This window comes from Indicator indicator, chromosome 2, assembly GCF_027791375.1.
Source record: "Indicator indicator isolate 239-I01 chromosome 2, UM_Iind_1.1, whole genome shotgun sequence".
Taxonomy (NCBI): domain Eukaryota; kingdom Metazoa; phylum Chordata; class Aves; order Piciformes; family Indicatoridae; genus Indicator; species Indicator indicator.
Genome location: NC_072011.1, coordinates 22,840,889 through 22,859,113, shown reverse-complemented (window position 1 = coordinate 22,859,113; position 18,225 = coordinate 22,840,889). Strand labels below are relative to the sequence as shown.

The following is an 18,225-nucleotide window of genomic DNA, read 5'->3' as shown; positions in this document are numbered from 1 at the left end:
TGTACTGAAGAACTTGTGGGTAATGAGCATTTCAATGCCTTCAGAGAACAGGCTGGGAAGGGTTAAAATACCTCCCTAAACCCAGTTGGTACAGTCAGATTGTGCATGAATCCATATTCTCCTTTCCAGATAACTGCAGTAACAGCTAAGAATTACTGCAAACATTGCTAACTTTTGCTGAGGGTTTATATCTTCTCTCAAAACAAAAACAAAACAAAACAAAAGAGAAAGTGTGGAAAGGGAATATCTAGTTTGAAAATCCAGGCAAAAGTTCTGTTTAAGATCTTGTAATTTCAACTCATGGCACTGAAGAACTAGATTTAATTATTTTCTGGGCACCTGTAGCAATCTGGACAGAAAAAGGCAGTGAGTGTTTAGCTGGACTGGACCCAGAACAGGAAATGCACAGACACCAAAACTGTGAACTGCAGCCATAAACAAGTGTCCAGTACAGAAATTACAAGTAATAAATTTAGCCATTTTCGAAAACATCTCCTTCCTAATAATCTCTTATTTTTTTCCCGTAAAGGAAATAAGTATTGTATTTCTTTGTTCCAAGGTCTGGTCTGTTTCTGTTTTAGCTTAGTGGCACAGTTGCTAAGTGCAACAGGCTAGAGACACCAACATTAATACAAACAAGTTGGAAAGTCAGTTCAAGTTATTACAGTTTATATACCAGGCCATTTTTCATAGCATGTGTTCTCTGTTCACAAATGCTTTGTATGATCTTTTGTTATGGAAGACTAGAAGCAAATTGGAGCTGTTCTTAAACAGATGTGGTTGAACATACATTTCTGATATGCCTTATGCAATTAACAAATCATGTCTCATCTTATGAAGACGATACATTTGTTCTACATACCAGTAATTTAAAATGCTCCTCAAAAAAGTAGCATTTTTATAGACAAGTTAACAGGAGACAATACATCTCACAATACCATAGAACAAGTAAAGCCCTTTCATTAGCTGCATTATAAATTCACAACTGTTCATCACATACTTTGAATTTCTGACTGCTCAAGCAATTTAACCCTCAACCAACTGCGGGACAAGGAAAAACATTTTAGAAGTTTTATATTGATGTTACTGTAGGTGTGAGTAAAAACTAGCATTCCATGTTTTTAGCTCTAAAACTTTTGCTCCCAAAAGTGAAATAACTTAATAGTTCAGAAGAAAAATAATCATTGTTGACATGTCAAAAGGAAACTGTACTTAAAACTAGCTGCTGTAAATTCAAGTTCACATAGATAATTCCTAAAATAAAGGAAAAGAAAAAAACTAAGCTGACCATAGATGATCTGTTAACTAGGAACAGCACTAGAACACTGATTTCATGAGACAGGATGTGCTTAAAAGCTGTGTTTGAGACATCCACTATAAAGTTTCTAGTTCTTCCTTACTGTTCAAATACTTGGGGTTATAATTTGGTGAAAATAAAAAAAAGAGAAAAAGACAGAAAGTACATTTGGTCAGGATTTTATCTCGCTATCATCATTTCCTATCTAAATGGGCATACCATTTAGAGACCATTTTTTAAATGTTATCAGTCAACAGCAACATGGGCACCAGTGAATCAGAAAAACACACCTCCTAGGATTTTGTTCTTAAATTATATAAGTTAGATAAAACTACCCTGTCCAGCAAGTTCTGAATTTTTCAAACGTTAAGGCAACTTTCATTACTTTCCAGCTAAACAGTATTATAAAAAATAAATGTCACTTCAAACCTTATATACACAGTGACAGAGCAGATTTAGCTAGAAAGTATCTTTAGTACATTAATAAAGTGTCACGTAATATTACCAAGGTTATATCAGGTGCTTGAGTGTATGTGCAATTGGAGTGGTTGCAATATTTAAAGAACTGGTTTCAAAACAGAGCGCAGTGAACGTCCTTCTTTAGTGAGTTCTCGTGTTACACACATACATGGCAGCGGAACAGCCTCCTCTCTTCTCTCAACAGCATTGTAGCTACATTTCTTCAAGTGGTCAGCCATGCTTACGATGTCAGCAAACTTCCACTCGTTCACAGTACAGAAGGCCGTACTGAAGCGCCAAACCTGGAAAACAAGTTGCACTTAGGCTCAAAATGTTCTAAAGAGATACCTGAGCTCAGAACAGGATATTAAATGTTTGGTTTACAATACTTGAAGGCAATGTTTTGCATATACCATATGATACAAATCATACTAAAAATAAACCTGACAAAAACATACAGTAATAAATTTTCTATAGTCAGCCCCAGGCTGATTCAGACTCCAAGTCAACTCTTAAGTCTGGGAAGAAAAATGGGCAATATTTTTTTGCATCTACAAAGTAAATGCAATCAGAAGTTAAATGATAAAGTATTGCATGACCAGTCACAACAATCCATTTCTACAATGCTCAACTTTGGCAATTTCAAATCATTGCTGCAGATACTCTGCATTTCTGGGATGCATGGGAAATGATGAAAACCGTATTATACCAAGGTCACCTGAAAGGCACTCAGTATCATGGCAATACATAGGCTTTCAACAGGCTAGCAAAAATTACAATTGCTGTGAACAACATAAAGGCCAAAAAAGCAAATTTCAAGACAACTTTTCCACTTGCGTTTTCACACAATATTGAAGAAAATCGTTAAGTAATCATTTTGTATCTTGAAATCATGGGAAAATCATAGATTAATTTATTTACATTAAGCAAAAACTACTTCAATTTCTACTTCAACAGTGGGTAAGACTGAGATGACCTGCTAGCAGTTTTCACTAATTGTTTTACAGAGCAATTTGTTTCTTGAAGTGATATTGCCTCAAAAAGCAGTAATAATAACAACAGTGATCATGGAAAACTTGAATGGAAAAAGCAGGGACATGTCCAGCTTAATACTTGTACCTTCCCATTTAAAACAAAAAAATAACTTACCTTTTCTTTTATCTGCCAAGAAGAACTTCCATCTGAGTACCTTCTCTTCTCCCAAAGCAGTATCACCATTCCACGTGCTTGAAGCAAGCTTCCACACACATCTCTCATTAAACGTGACACTCTTGAAAGCTGACATAAACTAAAGCCATCTAGGAAACTAGCAATGTGCTGTAGAACCTCAAAAGGCAGACTACTCAGATGGTCATTGTGTAGTCCAATTAAACAGCTTTTTGCTGGTTCTACTAATACTGTGGATATAGAAGGCTGAACTCCAAATGACCGTAAGTGGCGGTCATGAATAATTTTTGCCCCTTGTGTTGAAGGACAAAATCTTCGTTGAGAATATGTGCACCCATAATATGCTAAAGGACACCTCTGCTCCATCCAGCCATTAAGGCCAGCATGAATATCACCATGCACATTCTTAAAATGTGATGAAAATTCGTTTCTCCTAAACAACTGTCCACAAACAAATGTAAACATTGAACGTTGTTTTGTTTGGTATCTAGCCACATATTCCAATACCAAATCCAGTCCAAGGGTCTGGAATGGACTTGGATTTGAGAGCTGGGGGTTGGCATGATCACACGCAGATGCTGAAGCTATTTCCCCCACCATTGTATTTGTGGCCAATATAGCAGATGGAAGAGAAAATGTTTGGGTCCCAATGTCAACGTGATACACATCAACAGCGCGACTTTCCGATATACCCCTACCTCCCGGAGAGTCTCCTAGGCAAAACAACAGAGCTGCAGTGATTAAATCAATCCCCTGAAGACCCATAGGATCTTCTGTTATCTCCAGATCTGATGTATCAACAGCTTTGTCTTCTTTTGGTGTAGACCAATAGTCATCAACAAGGAATCTGTATGATCGATATCGTAAAAGCGCAGCTATGTTTCTCAATCTTTCTTGCTCTACTTGTCTCTCTAACATTTCCTCTTCATTAGCATTATGGGGAAGTAGCACATGGTTAACATTGCCATTAACTAGGTGATCAGCTGATACCACTTCTTTAAGTTGTGCTGTTACAGGGAAGGAGCTGCAAGACTGTAATGCCTCATCATTGTGAGTTGCTGTACATTCACCATTTGCTACACTGGACGGCTTTGAATTACTTACAGGAAGATCTTCATTCGGGTCCAACACCTTTGAACTTTCATTTTCAACATGAAAGCCATTACACAAAGTTGAGGAGTTACCAAGGTTTAGATTTAAGTCATCATGACAAATATCACTAGAACCATTTTGTTCCATTTGTGAATTTTGATTCAGGCTGTCAAAGTTAATACCCCCAGCTGCTCCCCTGTTATCTTCATCTGGATACTCATGGTCAGACTTGTTATCCTGAATAATGCCATTAGAAACTTGTTCTTTAATCTCAGTATCTTCTTTCACTTCATGTGGTGAAATGCAAAGCGTTGAACTTAGCATATTAATGTCCCTTGTAGCAGAGTTCAGGATATCCAGGGCAGCAGCCAAACTTCGTGTTGTTTCTACAGTAGCTTGATAAAGTGCACCATAGGACTCTTCATCCACAGGCATCAAACCATTTGAATGCACTGTATCTGGGGCACTTGAGTTGACAGAGGTTTGTTCTCTGGATTCTGGTATTTGATCACCTGCCTTTGATATCATAGTTGCTACTTTAAGTGATTCTAATAACATGCGCTGGTCTTGAAGGGCTAAAGCCATATCTAGCTGCTCCACTTCGTCAACATCTTTACTCAGATTTTCATATGATTTTCGGTCTGCATAACTGACTGGCCATCTATTCCACTCCATGGTACAACATACCACACTTGCAGGACAAACTTCTAGGTGATCAGCAATTTTATTTCGGGCTACTATGAAGGGACATCCAAAGCCACTATTCAAACAAGGCACTCTTTCAAGTGGACATAACATGCGATGTTCCTCAGCTTTACACAAGTGAAAAACTGCTCCACAAACTAATGGGCAGCCAATCAAATCACAGGAAATGCCAGGCTCTGGTCTGGTCATACAACGACGGCTGACACAATTCACACAATGTAAATGTTGTTGATGTTCCTCCATGACTGAAAATCCAATTCTGAATGAAGAGAAAGGAGACAAAAGCATATTGTTAATATTTACTATTACTTGCATTTTTTCATCTTTTATGTATACAGAGAGACATATGTTAACACACTGTGAACTGATCAGTAGTCATTTTAAGAGAACAAGTATGTGACATTTTATCTCAAAGAAATGGTGTTTAAAAGTTCAGTTGAAAAGTTAAGATACACATTTGTATCAGAGTTCAAGTCCATCCATGCATTTATTCACAAAGTATAACATACGCAACTTAGGTTAAAAATGTTGTATAATCTTTCTCTCTGGAACAGCTCTTTTCCTCTGCCAATTGCAAATCAGTGACTCAATGAAAAAGAAAGCATGATCATTGACCGTGGCCTGCTACCTATCATTAAGCATACAACGCTACAAAACAGGGAGATGAAATAAAGGAAACCAGATTCATGTTCATCTCAAGTTTTCTAAATTAAACAAAGTCAATTCTTTCCCTGGGCTGCTCACTACTACCTAAGCTTCTGACATCCTTCGCATGCAGTTCCACTTACGGCAATCTGCAGCCATCAGAGTGTCTCTATCCCTTGTCATGTCCCATTCTCCCACTCTCCATATTTCTGACAAACAGCAGTCCTTTACAATAGCTTGTCACTCTTCTTTTTTATTTCACCTCTAGCCTATAGCTCCTCCCTTACCTTCATAGAAGTTTTTGAGCTAAGTTAGCAACTTAATTAAATTGCTACACACAAGTAAGTCCTTTAATTTCATTGAAAACTTTACTACCCAACATGGTCATATCTACACTTCCAGTTCAACTGAAAAAAGGTAATTTTTTTAATCTATCATATGGCCTGCCTGATGAAAATACTAACATTTCCAAGTGTAAGCATAACACATCAACTTCACATAACAAAGTCAAACAGCAATAGAAGTCCAAATAAAATTAATCACATAATCTATTATGAAACACTGACACAAACAAAAAACCACAATTCTCTCTTGTGGTATAGGGGAAAAAAAAAAAGAAAAAAAAGAAAAAAGAAAAAAAAAAAAGAAGAAAAAAAAAAAGAGGAAAAAAAAAAAAGAAGAGAGTAAACTTTGTAGCTCTCTACCATACTTTGAGAAACTCTAGAACTACTCACTACCTGAACTGCAGGCCCAGGCAAGTGACCATATTCTCCCCGACACTGTAACAAACTCCCTCTCAGAAATGAGCCCACTAGGCCTTGCAGCTCAGAGATAAAAGAGAATGACTTGCACAGAGCCAAATCTCAAAATACTGTGTCAAAAACTCCATGGCTTCCAGCAATTTTCATGAAAAATAAATATGCTTATAGAATTTGAGAATAATAGAAGTGGTTCCTTATCTTATTCTACTAGCTAAATGCTTCCTGCATCGTCTTCAGACTAAACACTTTCACAGGATCATAGAATGCCAGATTGGAAAGGACCCCAAGGATCATCTGGTTCAATGAACCAAAATTTCTCAAATTAAAAATACTCTGAACAGTAAAAATAAAACAGCATAGTTTTTTCAAACCGAATGCAAAAGGAAACAAAATTGCCATTTAGACACTCAACTTTAAATAATTTAAAGCATTTAAATAGAAATCTATGGGATGCTTCACTCACTGCAATCTTTTAATGCTTTGAAATTCATGCCAACTTTAAGTAGCAATCAGTCCTCAATCGCCCATCTGTCGTTATTTGGATAACTCAAATATTTCAGCCACCCACTCTGCTGAACACTTCTAACAAAGAAGCATATGTACTACACTTAACAGGCAAAACACAGCTGAATTTTTCCCACCATACCTTAGTATTTATACACTGAGTAGCAAGTAAGTTTTGAATAAATTGTCAAGTGCATCAGTCCAATATTGAACTCAGTGACTGACTGACTTGCTAAACATTTTAGCAGACCTTTCTGGCAGAAAACCTGCTTTCAGCTTGCACATTTTGTAGTAGATGCTATCTGACTTAGAGCTGAAACATATTCAGTGAAGAATAAAAAGAATAAAATTATTTGATTTCTCTATTTTTATCTCCTCCAGCAAACTCCTCTCTAATTCCTGTCAAATACAGCAGCCTGCCTGTTGCTAGACCAATGAAAATTTCCGAGTTTTTCCACCAATACTGACACCAAATTCTAGTTTTCCTCAAGTCAACAGGTGGACAGAGATCAAAAGGAAGCTCTCAGGTTGTGTGCATTTTAAAGCGTTTAACACAAAATGGAAACAGCCTTGGAAAAGGCAATTGCTAGTTTATAATGCAAGGGCCTTCACGGAGCCCAGCTCTTGCTTCATGTATCTAAACACAATCCTGCACCCATAAAACAAGAAGTCTGGTAGCAGTAAGGCTAAAATAAGTTTCCTGCAATTATGTTTTAAAATTAAAAAATAATAAATAATATAAAAAATATTTACCTACTTTGCAAAATGCTATGTACCTGGCTCACTTTCAGATGGCCAGAAGTGAGACACTTCTAGAGCAGAAGGCAGGTGTGTGAGCTGGCACATGCTGCTGTGTTAGCTAGCACTGTTCTGCTGCTTCTAGGCCAAAGCTGGTCCACATGCAGACAGCTCAGACTGCAGTCAAACTGAGCTTGTGTTTGCCTGCTCCATTTGTGTAGACATACCCTAAATTAGTCAACCATTATTAAAAACTACCTTTAAGCAGCCTATCTGAGCTTACACAGAAGAACATTCTATTAAGACAGTAAAATGTCCTGCTCCCTAGCCTGCTATCTTGGTCTTTACAAGTCAGATTGTGAAACCAGAGTGGTATGATTGATACTGGGGTTTTTTTCAGGCTCCTGGACACCTTTCACACATAAGCTAGTATTAATCAAAAGTTAGTGATTTCATACAAACAAAAAGTGCGTAAGGAGATGAAACCCAGTGAAAACATCAAATATTACTAGCAGACATTATATGAAAACCGAAGCAGACACGAAAATACCATGTTTTACAAAGAGGTAGATGACAATTAAGGTCTATAACAGATGCTTGCAACTGTTTTTATACAATCATTTAAACAGCTTAAGTAAACTGCTGTTTCTGTAAGTAAGAAATGTATTGATATAAATTGCAATTTCTCTTAAAAATTCAAGTAATTTATCTCCTCAACTAAATATATAATTTAAAATCTCTTTGGACATCAACAGATCATCAGCAGGACAGTCACTGAAATTCTGTGTCCTGCTTACAAGCCTTGATTTCACAGTACCTGCTACAGAACTTCAATTTAGTCAGAATGTCATATTTTGCTTATAGTATACTATAAAGTCTTTTTATTTATGTATATGTACATACATACACACATATATATAAAAATACCCTTTTTTCCATTTTTAATACCTGGGCTCAACAGCTGTTTCAGGAAGTCATGAGTTCCTGGACTACTTCTATCAAAAGCCTTAACTAGTTTAATTCAGCTATCAAATTGCAAATTAAATCCTAAGGCAAAAAAACAAATGACTGGTGAAACTGGTGAAATAAATTGGTAAGACCGCAAGAATTAGCACATTCGTTATCAAAGAAATGGTCATGGCTCAGTCTATTTAGCAAGGTAACTTTGTGAACCACAGAACTTAGCACCTCTGATTCACTGATTAAGAGCATCCACATACGAATCATTTTCCTTTGAAGAACCATAACAATATATCACTGGCATTACACAGGGAACAAGAACCATCCTCTTCCCAAACAGTGCCTTGTAAAGAAAACATTGTTGAGTAAAGGAGAGATTAAAAAAAAAAAAAAAAAAAAATCAATTATTGCTGACTGTATCAAAGTGCTTTCATTTCCTCTGATACAGAAAACTGAAATGGCTAGCAAAGAGCATCACTGCTGACCTGTCATTAACGCACATGCCAATAATATTTATAGTGTTTATAACCGGTTGCGTTTCTTGCCACAATTTAGTGAGAAGAGCATCAGATCAATAACTATAGCAAGAATGAACAGCTGTCTTTTCCTTAGAGTGTAGTGTCAGCAGCTAGCTTCAGTTCATACGAGATGCATAAGTACACACATTTGACTGTTACTAGCAGAGAAACCTAAAAATACATCCCGTTCCAGCGAGGTGACCACTGCTCTCAGAATCTGTGCAATCACTTGCTGTTATTGTACATACTATGCAGTCAGCTGAGCAAATCAGCCAGAACATGCTTTGAAAATCTGTCATAATTAAAAGGATTAAAATTCCAGCTGGTACAGCCACATGATTTTCGGTTGCTGTTGTAATACAAACATTAAAATAGAATAATAAGAGTTTCAGTCACCACACAATACTTCAGCTGCAAGTAACAGCTCACACTTTCTTTCACATCACAAAGTACAAGGAGCTGTACCTAGTATTATCAAACCCAAAGGCTGCTTACTGTTCCCATGAATTCTTTGGTACCAGTAAGACAGGAAAGTACAGCAACTATTACAGCTATTGGAACCCTCCATTAGTCAGCCACCTTTTATTCACCAAAACTATACAGCTCAGCCATAATCGAGACTCTTTCTTCTATCAAATGTGACTAAATAGGCCAACGAGTTCTTAAATTACTGGTTCAAGGAAGTAGAAGGATAGAGACACAAAGAAGCACTACAGGTTTAAACTCACAGGAGCATCCAAATCCACCCACAAGCAGGCAAATAAACGTAAATCATTCTAAAAAACTCCCTTTTGTTTTAGGGATTGTAGAAGAGACTGCCATATTTCTGAATTGTCCATCTTTTACCCAGGTTTGGCCACAAGAGCAGCTAACAGGCGTCTGGTAAGACGCAGAAACTTCCACAGAAGAAATGGACAAGTGAGGTATTTGAGTGATAGATTGTTTAAAAAAAAAAGTAAGGAAAAACAGGGCAAGAGTTAGAAAGCAGCATTATAAAAATAACTTTTTAAAAGGGCTTTAGTATATTCTTCAAAAATAGAATTGGCAGTACTACTGATAATTACTATTACAAGCTATTTTTCTATATCCTACCATGTACAGGTCAATAACTATCATTCACATTGACTAACAGGTCTAATTATCAAATGCGTTAAATGCTTGTCTTGTTACCCCTATCCTGCACAAAAAGTAGAACAATTTTCTACCTAAACCCCAGCACCTCAGTCTATTACTACAATAGCACAGCCACATTAACTTCTTATGCTACGCATGTTATGCTTCCCTTTTTAAGGTTGAGGGTGGCAGTGTTTGGGTTGGTTGGTCTGAGATCTTTTTTGATTCATCAGTTTTCAAATAACCAATGAAAAACATGAACTGGAGGTTCAGCAAGATGTCTTTGACACCATTTCAACTGGAGAATAGCAATGCCACCACTAGCTGCCATCCCTGTTTGAGGATGCTCTAACTCTACTCCTCCTCAAGACTCTGAAGTCTAAGGTTAAACAGCTCCATCCTGAAGCTTCTTGAAAGCAACTGAATCCTAATATTAGGGAGCCAGGCACTTCATATCCTGCCTAAGCGTCTTTCTGTAGCATTGCAAATTCAGGAAACAAGGACGCACAGCAAAGTTAATTTAATGTTCCAACTACTCTTTAAAATGGTAAATTCGAAAGAACAAACAACATTAAAAATGGCTAATTATTACCATAAAATAACATGACTAAGAGGTGACAAATCTAATAGCATATGCTTCGTTTCCACAGGTAATAATGTAGTGCATGTAGCCATATTTTAATATCTTTATATACTAAGCAACCATTCTTTTTCTATATGATTTTTCTGATTTGAAAGAGAACCTCCTGACAGGAACTTTGTGAAGCTTTCTATTACTTCAAACTAGTTCACATCAGAGATACTTTTAGGAAGCAGAATGCTTTCAGATGCCACATTTAAAATCTTAGCCCTGTGAGACACAAATTAGCACTCCTCATCCCCAAGTTCATCAGGACAACCCTGGATTCTTTTATAACTAGGCAGATTGGAGAAATTAAAACTGTATTTGAAACACTCAGATGAGTTTTCACTACATTCTCAAGCACATATTCACCACAACAAAGAAGAGAACATCTTCCCTGCCCGCACATATTGGAATGAACCTAGTTTGTTAGGGGGTTTTTTTGTTAATCACTGAACACAAGAGAAGGAGCTTCAGTTATTGAAGCCCAAACTACTACATAAATAGTATGCTACTTCTAGCACTGTTACTAGTCTACAGCAGTTTATATGCATTACACAAAAGAGGCAGAAAAAGGTCAGGCTCAAAATCCAGCTTCTTATTGCAAGAAAAAGCTTCAGGGTGTGACACATACTTTTAGAAATATTCTAGTTTTAGAAGTGATCTAGAACTGAAAGAGTATATTGAAGCATAAATTAAATTTATCGATGTACCTCAAAAACAAACCAGAACAAAGCACAAAGAAACTTCTAACTACAGTAAAACTGGTGAGCATTACAATTATAATGAAGCGCAACTTTTTTATGTCAACCTTATAAAGAAAAGCTTTCCCATGTCTACTCCCTGCCTCAAACATCCTATTACAAGAGAACCTGTATTTCGCATTCTTTTCAGCAGCACTTTAGGAGCATCTTTCTACCTAGTGGCAAACTATCTTCCTCCCATTCAGAGAATTCAGTGAGATACTTCCTCTCAATTCACTGCAACCAAAAAATAAAATTAGAATTCTAGGGGAAAACGACCCAAAGCAAAACATTGCTTTAACTGAAGTGGACCCTCTGCCAATGTACCTGGCTTTCTTCCATTTCAGAACAGAAGCTCTGATGGAATGATAGAACACTTTCTACTATCACTATTGAATTCTATGAGTGTTAAAAATCAAAACCAAAACCACCAAGTTTTTCCTTAGAGTACCTTTGTGACAGATATACCATGCACCCTTGTCTCAGTGACACATCCCCCAAAGAAGAAACCCAAAGGCCTCAATGTGCCTTTGGCCACACACTGACACAGGACAACCACACCAGGAACTGCTACACTTGATTCATGGCTCAGGCAGAAAAGCACACTACCTGTTGAGATGGTGACAGGGCAGAATCAGCTAGAGAGCCAGTAGATTTCATGTGTAAAGCACTTCTGCACTTGAACTCAGCACAACTCCTTGCATGCTGCAGGCTCTGCAAGAAATGAGAGCAGAAGTAAGGTTTCATTTCAGGTGCACAGATTGCTTTCCGTAAGTACAACCCTCTGTAAAGGTCATCTGCTTACACTACCTGAATTACGAATGTTGAAATATTTTGCAGGTTTTATGGAAAAAATAAACAAGTTCTTCACAGACTTTACAAGTGCAACTAAGTTCTGTCATTATAGCTTATTGCTAGCTATTAGTCACACTAGATGGTTACCTATTTATAGTTAAGGCTAGAAGAGATTATTAAAAGTTATTATTCTGACCTACTTCACTTCATTCTTTGGTTTGGCTTACCAGTAAGCACTCAAGAAAAAAAAAAACAACCCAAACTTGAATTAAAGATTGCAACAGTTGGAGAAATTTTAAAAAAATATTATTATTTCACAAACTGCATTTTAGTCATTATCATTTGTTTAGCCTATACGTTCACACAAGGGAACTGAGCAACAAGCAGTTACTTAGTATTAAAAAGCTCTTTAACAAGCTGCTTCTTCCATGTGTTCATATCCATGGATTATCACTAAAACTTAACAGAAGTAGATATACCCAAAGGAATAATGATAACCTTAATCCCAGATATCATCTCACAAATCCTTCAGAAAAACAGAAAATAAAATAAGCCATTTCTTAGAAATCAGAAAAAGAACTACTGGGAAAAAATGATGGTTTCTCTATACAGCAGATAGCTTTAGCCACCCAAAAGAAATGTAAAATAAGTAATTTTCCCTACATATTTTAATTCACACATGTTGCCACAGAATTCCTGACCTCTGCATATTTACAGATATCAGGCCAAAAGTCTTGTTAATATACTTTTTTCAGGTCTTACTACACAAGTTTAACCAATTCCCATAGCAAAATAAGAAAACAACTTTAAAGTAAGAGGAATGTGAACACAATTTCTTTCTAAGATCTCAGATTGAAATGCGGGTGACATCTACTCTGTACATAAAAGGTTATCTTTTCTGTTAAAAGCATGCCATCGTTAGTAGACAATCACCTGACCACTGCACAGCAAAAGGAGATAGTACACACAAAAAGTTAACAGATCCCCTCTTCCCATAGTGCACCATATAATTCTAAAGTAGCAAAGACGGAGCGTGTCTTAAAATGTTTTGAAAACTTAGAAGTAAAATAAAAAGAATAGGAGAAGAAGAACAGAGACAGTATTAACAACTTATTCTATTTTTAGGTACTTCACTTTCTTATCAAATCAAAGTAACTTTTTGCAGCACCTATTAGGCTTTTTGTCCCTCCCAAGCTGCTTGGTTTTACAACCAATAGAAATAGCAAAAAATATCAAGTGTTAAACCCCCTATTTTCTATGTAAAAACATTCCTATCTCAAATAGTTCATGATAAAAAGCTGGGAATATGTTTCATAATGAGCATTCTATACCAGTTCTTTCAATGTTTTTTTGACTTGAATGAAGAACTGGAAAACACAAAGAATTCTGCTTCAAGTTTGTGCAGGGTTTTAGGATGTACAATGAGTCATCAATTTCTGATATCTAATATAATTTAGACTGCTTTTTCCAAATGTCAGTGGGCTTAATGCTATAACATTTTCCCCGAAGACTCCAGCTGAACATTCCCATCCAAACACATTCCATAGCCAATGACAATAGTGACTCAGCTAAAACAAAGTTTAGTAAGAGCATCACAGCTATGTCAATAAAGCACACCCCTAAAAAAACCCTATTTGCAATTAACCTGTCACTCCAACAGATTTCTCTGTTGCACAGGACCTTTGAAAAACTAGTTTCTACTAGAGATGCTTCTCTATAGGCAACTGCAAATTTTCAAACTTCAACAAACTTCAACATTTTCCAGTATCTATGTAATCATGTCTGAACCAGGTACCACTAATCAAAAACCAGCCTGAAACTACCTTAAGCTTTATATGAAGAGCTTTAACTACACCCACTGGAATTTTATTTCACTGTGCCCCTCGTTCTCATGCCTTAAGTTCAAACTTTTATGAGGTCTTCATCATGATTTCACATGAAGAGCCTTTGGTAAGCAACAGCACAGTCTACTGAATTAGACAGTCCACAGACTGTAAGGGTTTGCAGGGAATTGTAGCTTCAACTGTCATCAACAGATTACAATAAAATTAAAACAAGACATAAAGTGTAACCTGATAAAAGTAGCTTGCAAAGGAAGTCAGAATCTAGAACTTCCCTGCATTAACTCTCTTGGCCTGTTCTAGACCAGCATACAATACAAGATTTTTCAGTCTTTTTCTTTCATTTGATATTGTGCCCAGACATTTAGGTCAGCTTACACAGGATTTCTCTGTAGCCCTCAATAATGTAGCTACTTCTTTATCCAGTGTCTCTTCAGGAATACTTATTCCTTATACAATCTAACCATCTCACCAACAAATACTCTCGTTATCTTTATCCTTATTTTGCAGATAGGGAAACTGAAAACAAACTGACACTAGTACGATTTTCTGCTCCTATCTCTATTCCATTGGGTCTCATTGCCAGAGGCAAACAGCATTTGAGGCAAAGAAACAGATCTATCAACATGAAGGAAAATCTGTTATTTTTAGTTCACCTGGACTGAATACAAAGCATAGGTTTGTTATGAAGCTGAAATACACAGCAGCTACAGGAGCCCACTTGAAGACTAATAGCCGTATGTCTTCTTCTTCACAAAGGTACTACAAGACACTCTTTAGCACCAAAGGTAATTGTCCAAAAATGTGTTGAAATTTTGTCCAGGAAGTTTACAACCAGATATTACTAGTTAAACTCAACATTTATTTTGCTCATTATACTTCTACCACTGAAGTAGAAGGCAAGGGATATATAAACCAAAATTAAGACATTAAATGAGGAAAAGAATTTAGTGGAAAAAAAAAAAAAAACAAAACTGCCACCATCAAAAATAAACACATTCAAGAATTAAAATAAAAACACTGCCCTTGCAGAACCTTTGCGCATTTTGATGGATTATCCTGATCTCTTAACATCTTCTAACCTTGGAAAAGAGTAAGACACAGACCCCGCAAAAAAGTCTCAGCTTGCAATATAACTCAAATTCACCCTCTGAATCTATTTCTTCTCTGGATGACACCTGACTACTGTGGAAAAATTACTCACAGATGTTTACATGAGTATAGAGCAGAAGATGGATTACAGATGACAGTGTCTTTTTAGTCTTCCAGACATTTAACTTGGTTAACAACCAAAGTTCTTATAATTGTATTTTTGTGCTTTTGGGAGAGGGAAAGATCATAAATAAGCATCACTAACGGCACCATCAGAAATGACATATGAACCTTAACCCTATACATCACAGCACGAGTTAAGGTGTATGACATTAACATGCAGCAGCAGAAGGCAGCAGCTGTCCAGGGAAAGGACTTAACCATCAAACACTACACATCGGTTCTAGAGAAAACAGAAGGAGATCTAGTGCTAGCAACAAGGTGATGTTGTTGCTACAGCAGCACAGGCCCTGTTTTGGATAAGTATGGTAACACACTTATTTTGGCACATTAACGACACAATCAGCCAAAGGGAAACACGGATTATAAAAAAGCTCCTCAGCCAAAAGAAAGCCGTTTCTCCACCCTATGGGTTTTTTTTCCCCAGAGAATTCAGAAGACCTGATGCAAACAACGGTGGCGCTGGAACTTTTGGAAGTGAGGCCACAGCACTGCTTCAGCGTGATGCTGTCATCTCACTACACGCTTCTTTCTCATGGCCAGTCTATGGGGTTACAGGAGGGACGGTTTAGCAAACCTTCTCTACCTTCATAATGCAGAAAAAGGTTTCACTGAACGTCAGTAATAGCCATCAAAATAAGGAACTGAGAGGAGATAAAACACCACCTCTTACACTATCTGAGCACAGCTACTCGAAATACACGAACACAAGGGATTAGAGAAGGATTGCAGCAATACCTCTGGATTACGTGCTCCCTTTCCCTCTCCTTCCATGCAGAAAGGAGACTCTCCGACTGCAGTCTCGACAACCAGACCCCAGGGCCCTACCCCTCCCCACGTGCTGGCAGCGCTGTGGGGTAAGGGGAAGCGGCAGCGGCTGCGTTCGCTCCGCCGCCACCGCCACTCGCGGACCTGCAGGGGGGCCAGGCGCGGGGGCAGGACGGCTACCACACACTACACGTTACTACCGGCACACACTCAGCACTTTGTGCCCTGCGGGAGTCGGGGCGGGAGCGGGGGAGGAGGGGGGGGGGAGAGACAGGGAGAATGGGATACCGGCGAAGCACGCACACCAAACCCCCCGCGGCCTCCTCCGGGGACTGCGATTAGTGCTGCCCCGACCTCCCGGCCGGGACCTGTCAGAGCCGGCAGGCAGATCGCGACTGAGCCGGCGCTGGGCCCTAGCCGCCCCCGTCCCGCCACAACCCCAGGCGCTCGCCCCCGCCGGGGCCGCCGTTTGTTTACCACCCGGCTGCCAGGCAGCCACCGCTGGCCAGGAGCGGGACGCAGTCCCACCGGGCGCGCAGGCCTCAGCTCGCCCCGCCAGTCGCAGACAGCAGCGGCTCACCCGTCCCAGTCGCTCGGCAGGCAGGAGGGCGCGGAGGAGGTGCGGGAGACTGCACTGCGCCTCGCCCTTTCCCCCGCTGGGCTCTCGCCACCGCGGCGCCCGCTCAGCCTCGCCTCTCCCGGCCTGGCCTGGCCTGGCCTCGCCTCCCCTCGCCTCGCCTCGCCTCGCCACCCGCCGGGCTCCCGCGCGGCCCCGCCGCCAACCGCGCCCCCAACGGACGCGCGCACCAAGGCGGCGGGCGCGCGGGGCGGGGCGGCGGGCGCGGCCTTCCCAGCGCTACCGAAGGGGCGGGCAGCAGGCGGATAGCGCGGCACTTCTTCCCCGGGACGGGCGGAGTGCCCGGATGTTTCCTTCGCCCCGCTTTTGTTTCCGCGCATGCGCGGTGGTGGGGGAGGAGTACGTACGCAGGAGGCTGCCAGTGCGCGTTATCGCCCGCGCTCCTGACCTGGTGGTTGTTGGGCTGGACAGTTGCTGTCGGTCGAGGGAGCCTGCTGCTCGGTTTAGCCCACCCCATGGGGAGATGTGCCGTCTGGGGGCGCTGAGGCTTGCGTCCTTTCTGCCCTGTCCTACCTTGCCCAACTGGCTGGGAACCGGCATCTCTTGGCAGTGGGTTACCTTATGTGAAGCTTTCCTGGGCCCGGGTAGGCCGGCGCTGCGTGCAGTGTAGTGTACAGGGCAAGGCCTGAGTGGAGGAGCTAGCGAGCACTGCTACTGCTTTGCATCCTAACCCTTTTGGCTCATCTAGCGCACTGACAGACACCGGGACACTGGGCCTTGCTACAGCTATCACATCAGCACTTCAAAAATACACCTTTTCGTGTTGCTGGCAGTGCCTGTCTAACTTTTCTTTGGGCGTGTTCGGCTTATGGTCTCCCTGAGGGTCTCTAGAACACGGAGCACAACGTGCGTTTTTTTTTTTTTCCCCAGAAACTTGAACTTGCGCCTGGAGTTCTAGGATGTTGGGCCTGCCTTTGCAGGTTGTCCTGGTCAGACTCTGGAAGCTAGCTGTTTAGGAGGCTGTAGCTAAGTAGGAATTTGTCAGTGTTTACAGTCTTAAAGGGATGATGTGGTCCTGAGAGAAAAGCAACTTTATTTAATAAACTATACTCACGGAACATACGAATGTAAACCTTCTATTGCCACAGAATATACAGAATGGGCAGATGAGTTTAACAATTCACAAGAAACAGTATTCTTTCTTTAAACTTCTAGTTGAAAACTTTGCACCCAAAGACCTTAATTTCCTACTACTTGTGTAGAGTCCTGTTTGAGATTGTAGATGTTTAAGGGCAAGCGAAATTAAATCTCTTGGCTCTTAACCCAAGTTTGGTGGGAAACAAAAAACATGATTGTTGCAAGTTTGGATGTTTAGCATCTCTAGAAGGTTCTTGACTTTTCTTACTCTGAAAATAAAACCATGAAAGAAAGATGTAAGCTATTATTTTCATGTTAGGTGTGCAAGACAAAGCATAAGATGACCTTAATATGAGGCATTGTTGCCAGCTCTTCCTGTAATAAACACTCTCATGTTTGCTCCACCCTTACACTAGCTTTGATCATTCTTGGTCCTTCATAGAGCTGATTATAGGATTAGGACATACTCATCTAGCCAAGTTAGCTCCATAAGATGGCAGAGATTGACTTC

The 18,225-nt window shown here is 39.6% G+C and overlaps 1 protein-coding gene across 1 annotated transcript; it reads right to left on the bottom strand.

The window, feature by feature from the left end:
* Positions 1 to 917: 917 nt before the first annotated feature.
* Positions 918 to 16,619, bottom strand: FBXO30 (F-box protein 30). The gene is made up of 4 exons (XM_054393045.1): positions 16,581 to 16,619; positions 11,934 to 12,038; positions 2,906 to 4,979; positions 918 to 2,058 (listed from the first exon to the last, which is right to left on the bottom strand). Exons 3-4 carry the CDS (start codon positions 4,961 to 4,963, stop codon positions 1,855 to 1,857), a joined length of 2,262 nt encoding a protein of 753 aa, XP_054249020.1. The 5' UTR covers positions 4,964 to 4,979; positions 11,934 to 12,038; positions 16,581 to 16,619; the 3' UTR covers positions 918 to 1,854.
* Between the last annotated feature and the right edge of the window lie 1,606 nt (positions 16,620 to 18,225).

Coding starts and splice junctions, on each gene's coding strand:
- FBXO30 (XM_054393045.1), bottom strand. CDS start 4,963: ATGGAGGAACATCAACAACATTTACATTGTGTGAATTGTGTCAGCCGT. Junction 2,059..2,905: donor CTTGGCAGATAAAAGAAAAG/GTAAGTTATTTT, acceptor CTTGTTTTCCAG/GTTTGGCGCTTCAGTACGGC.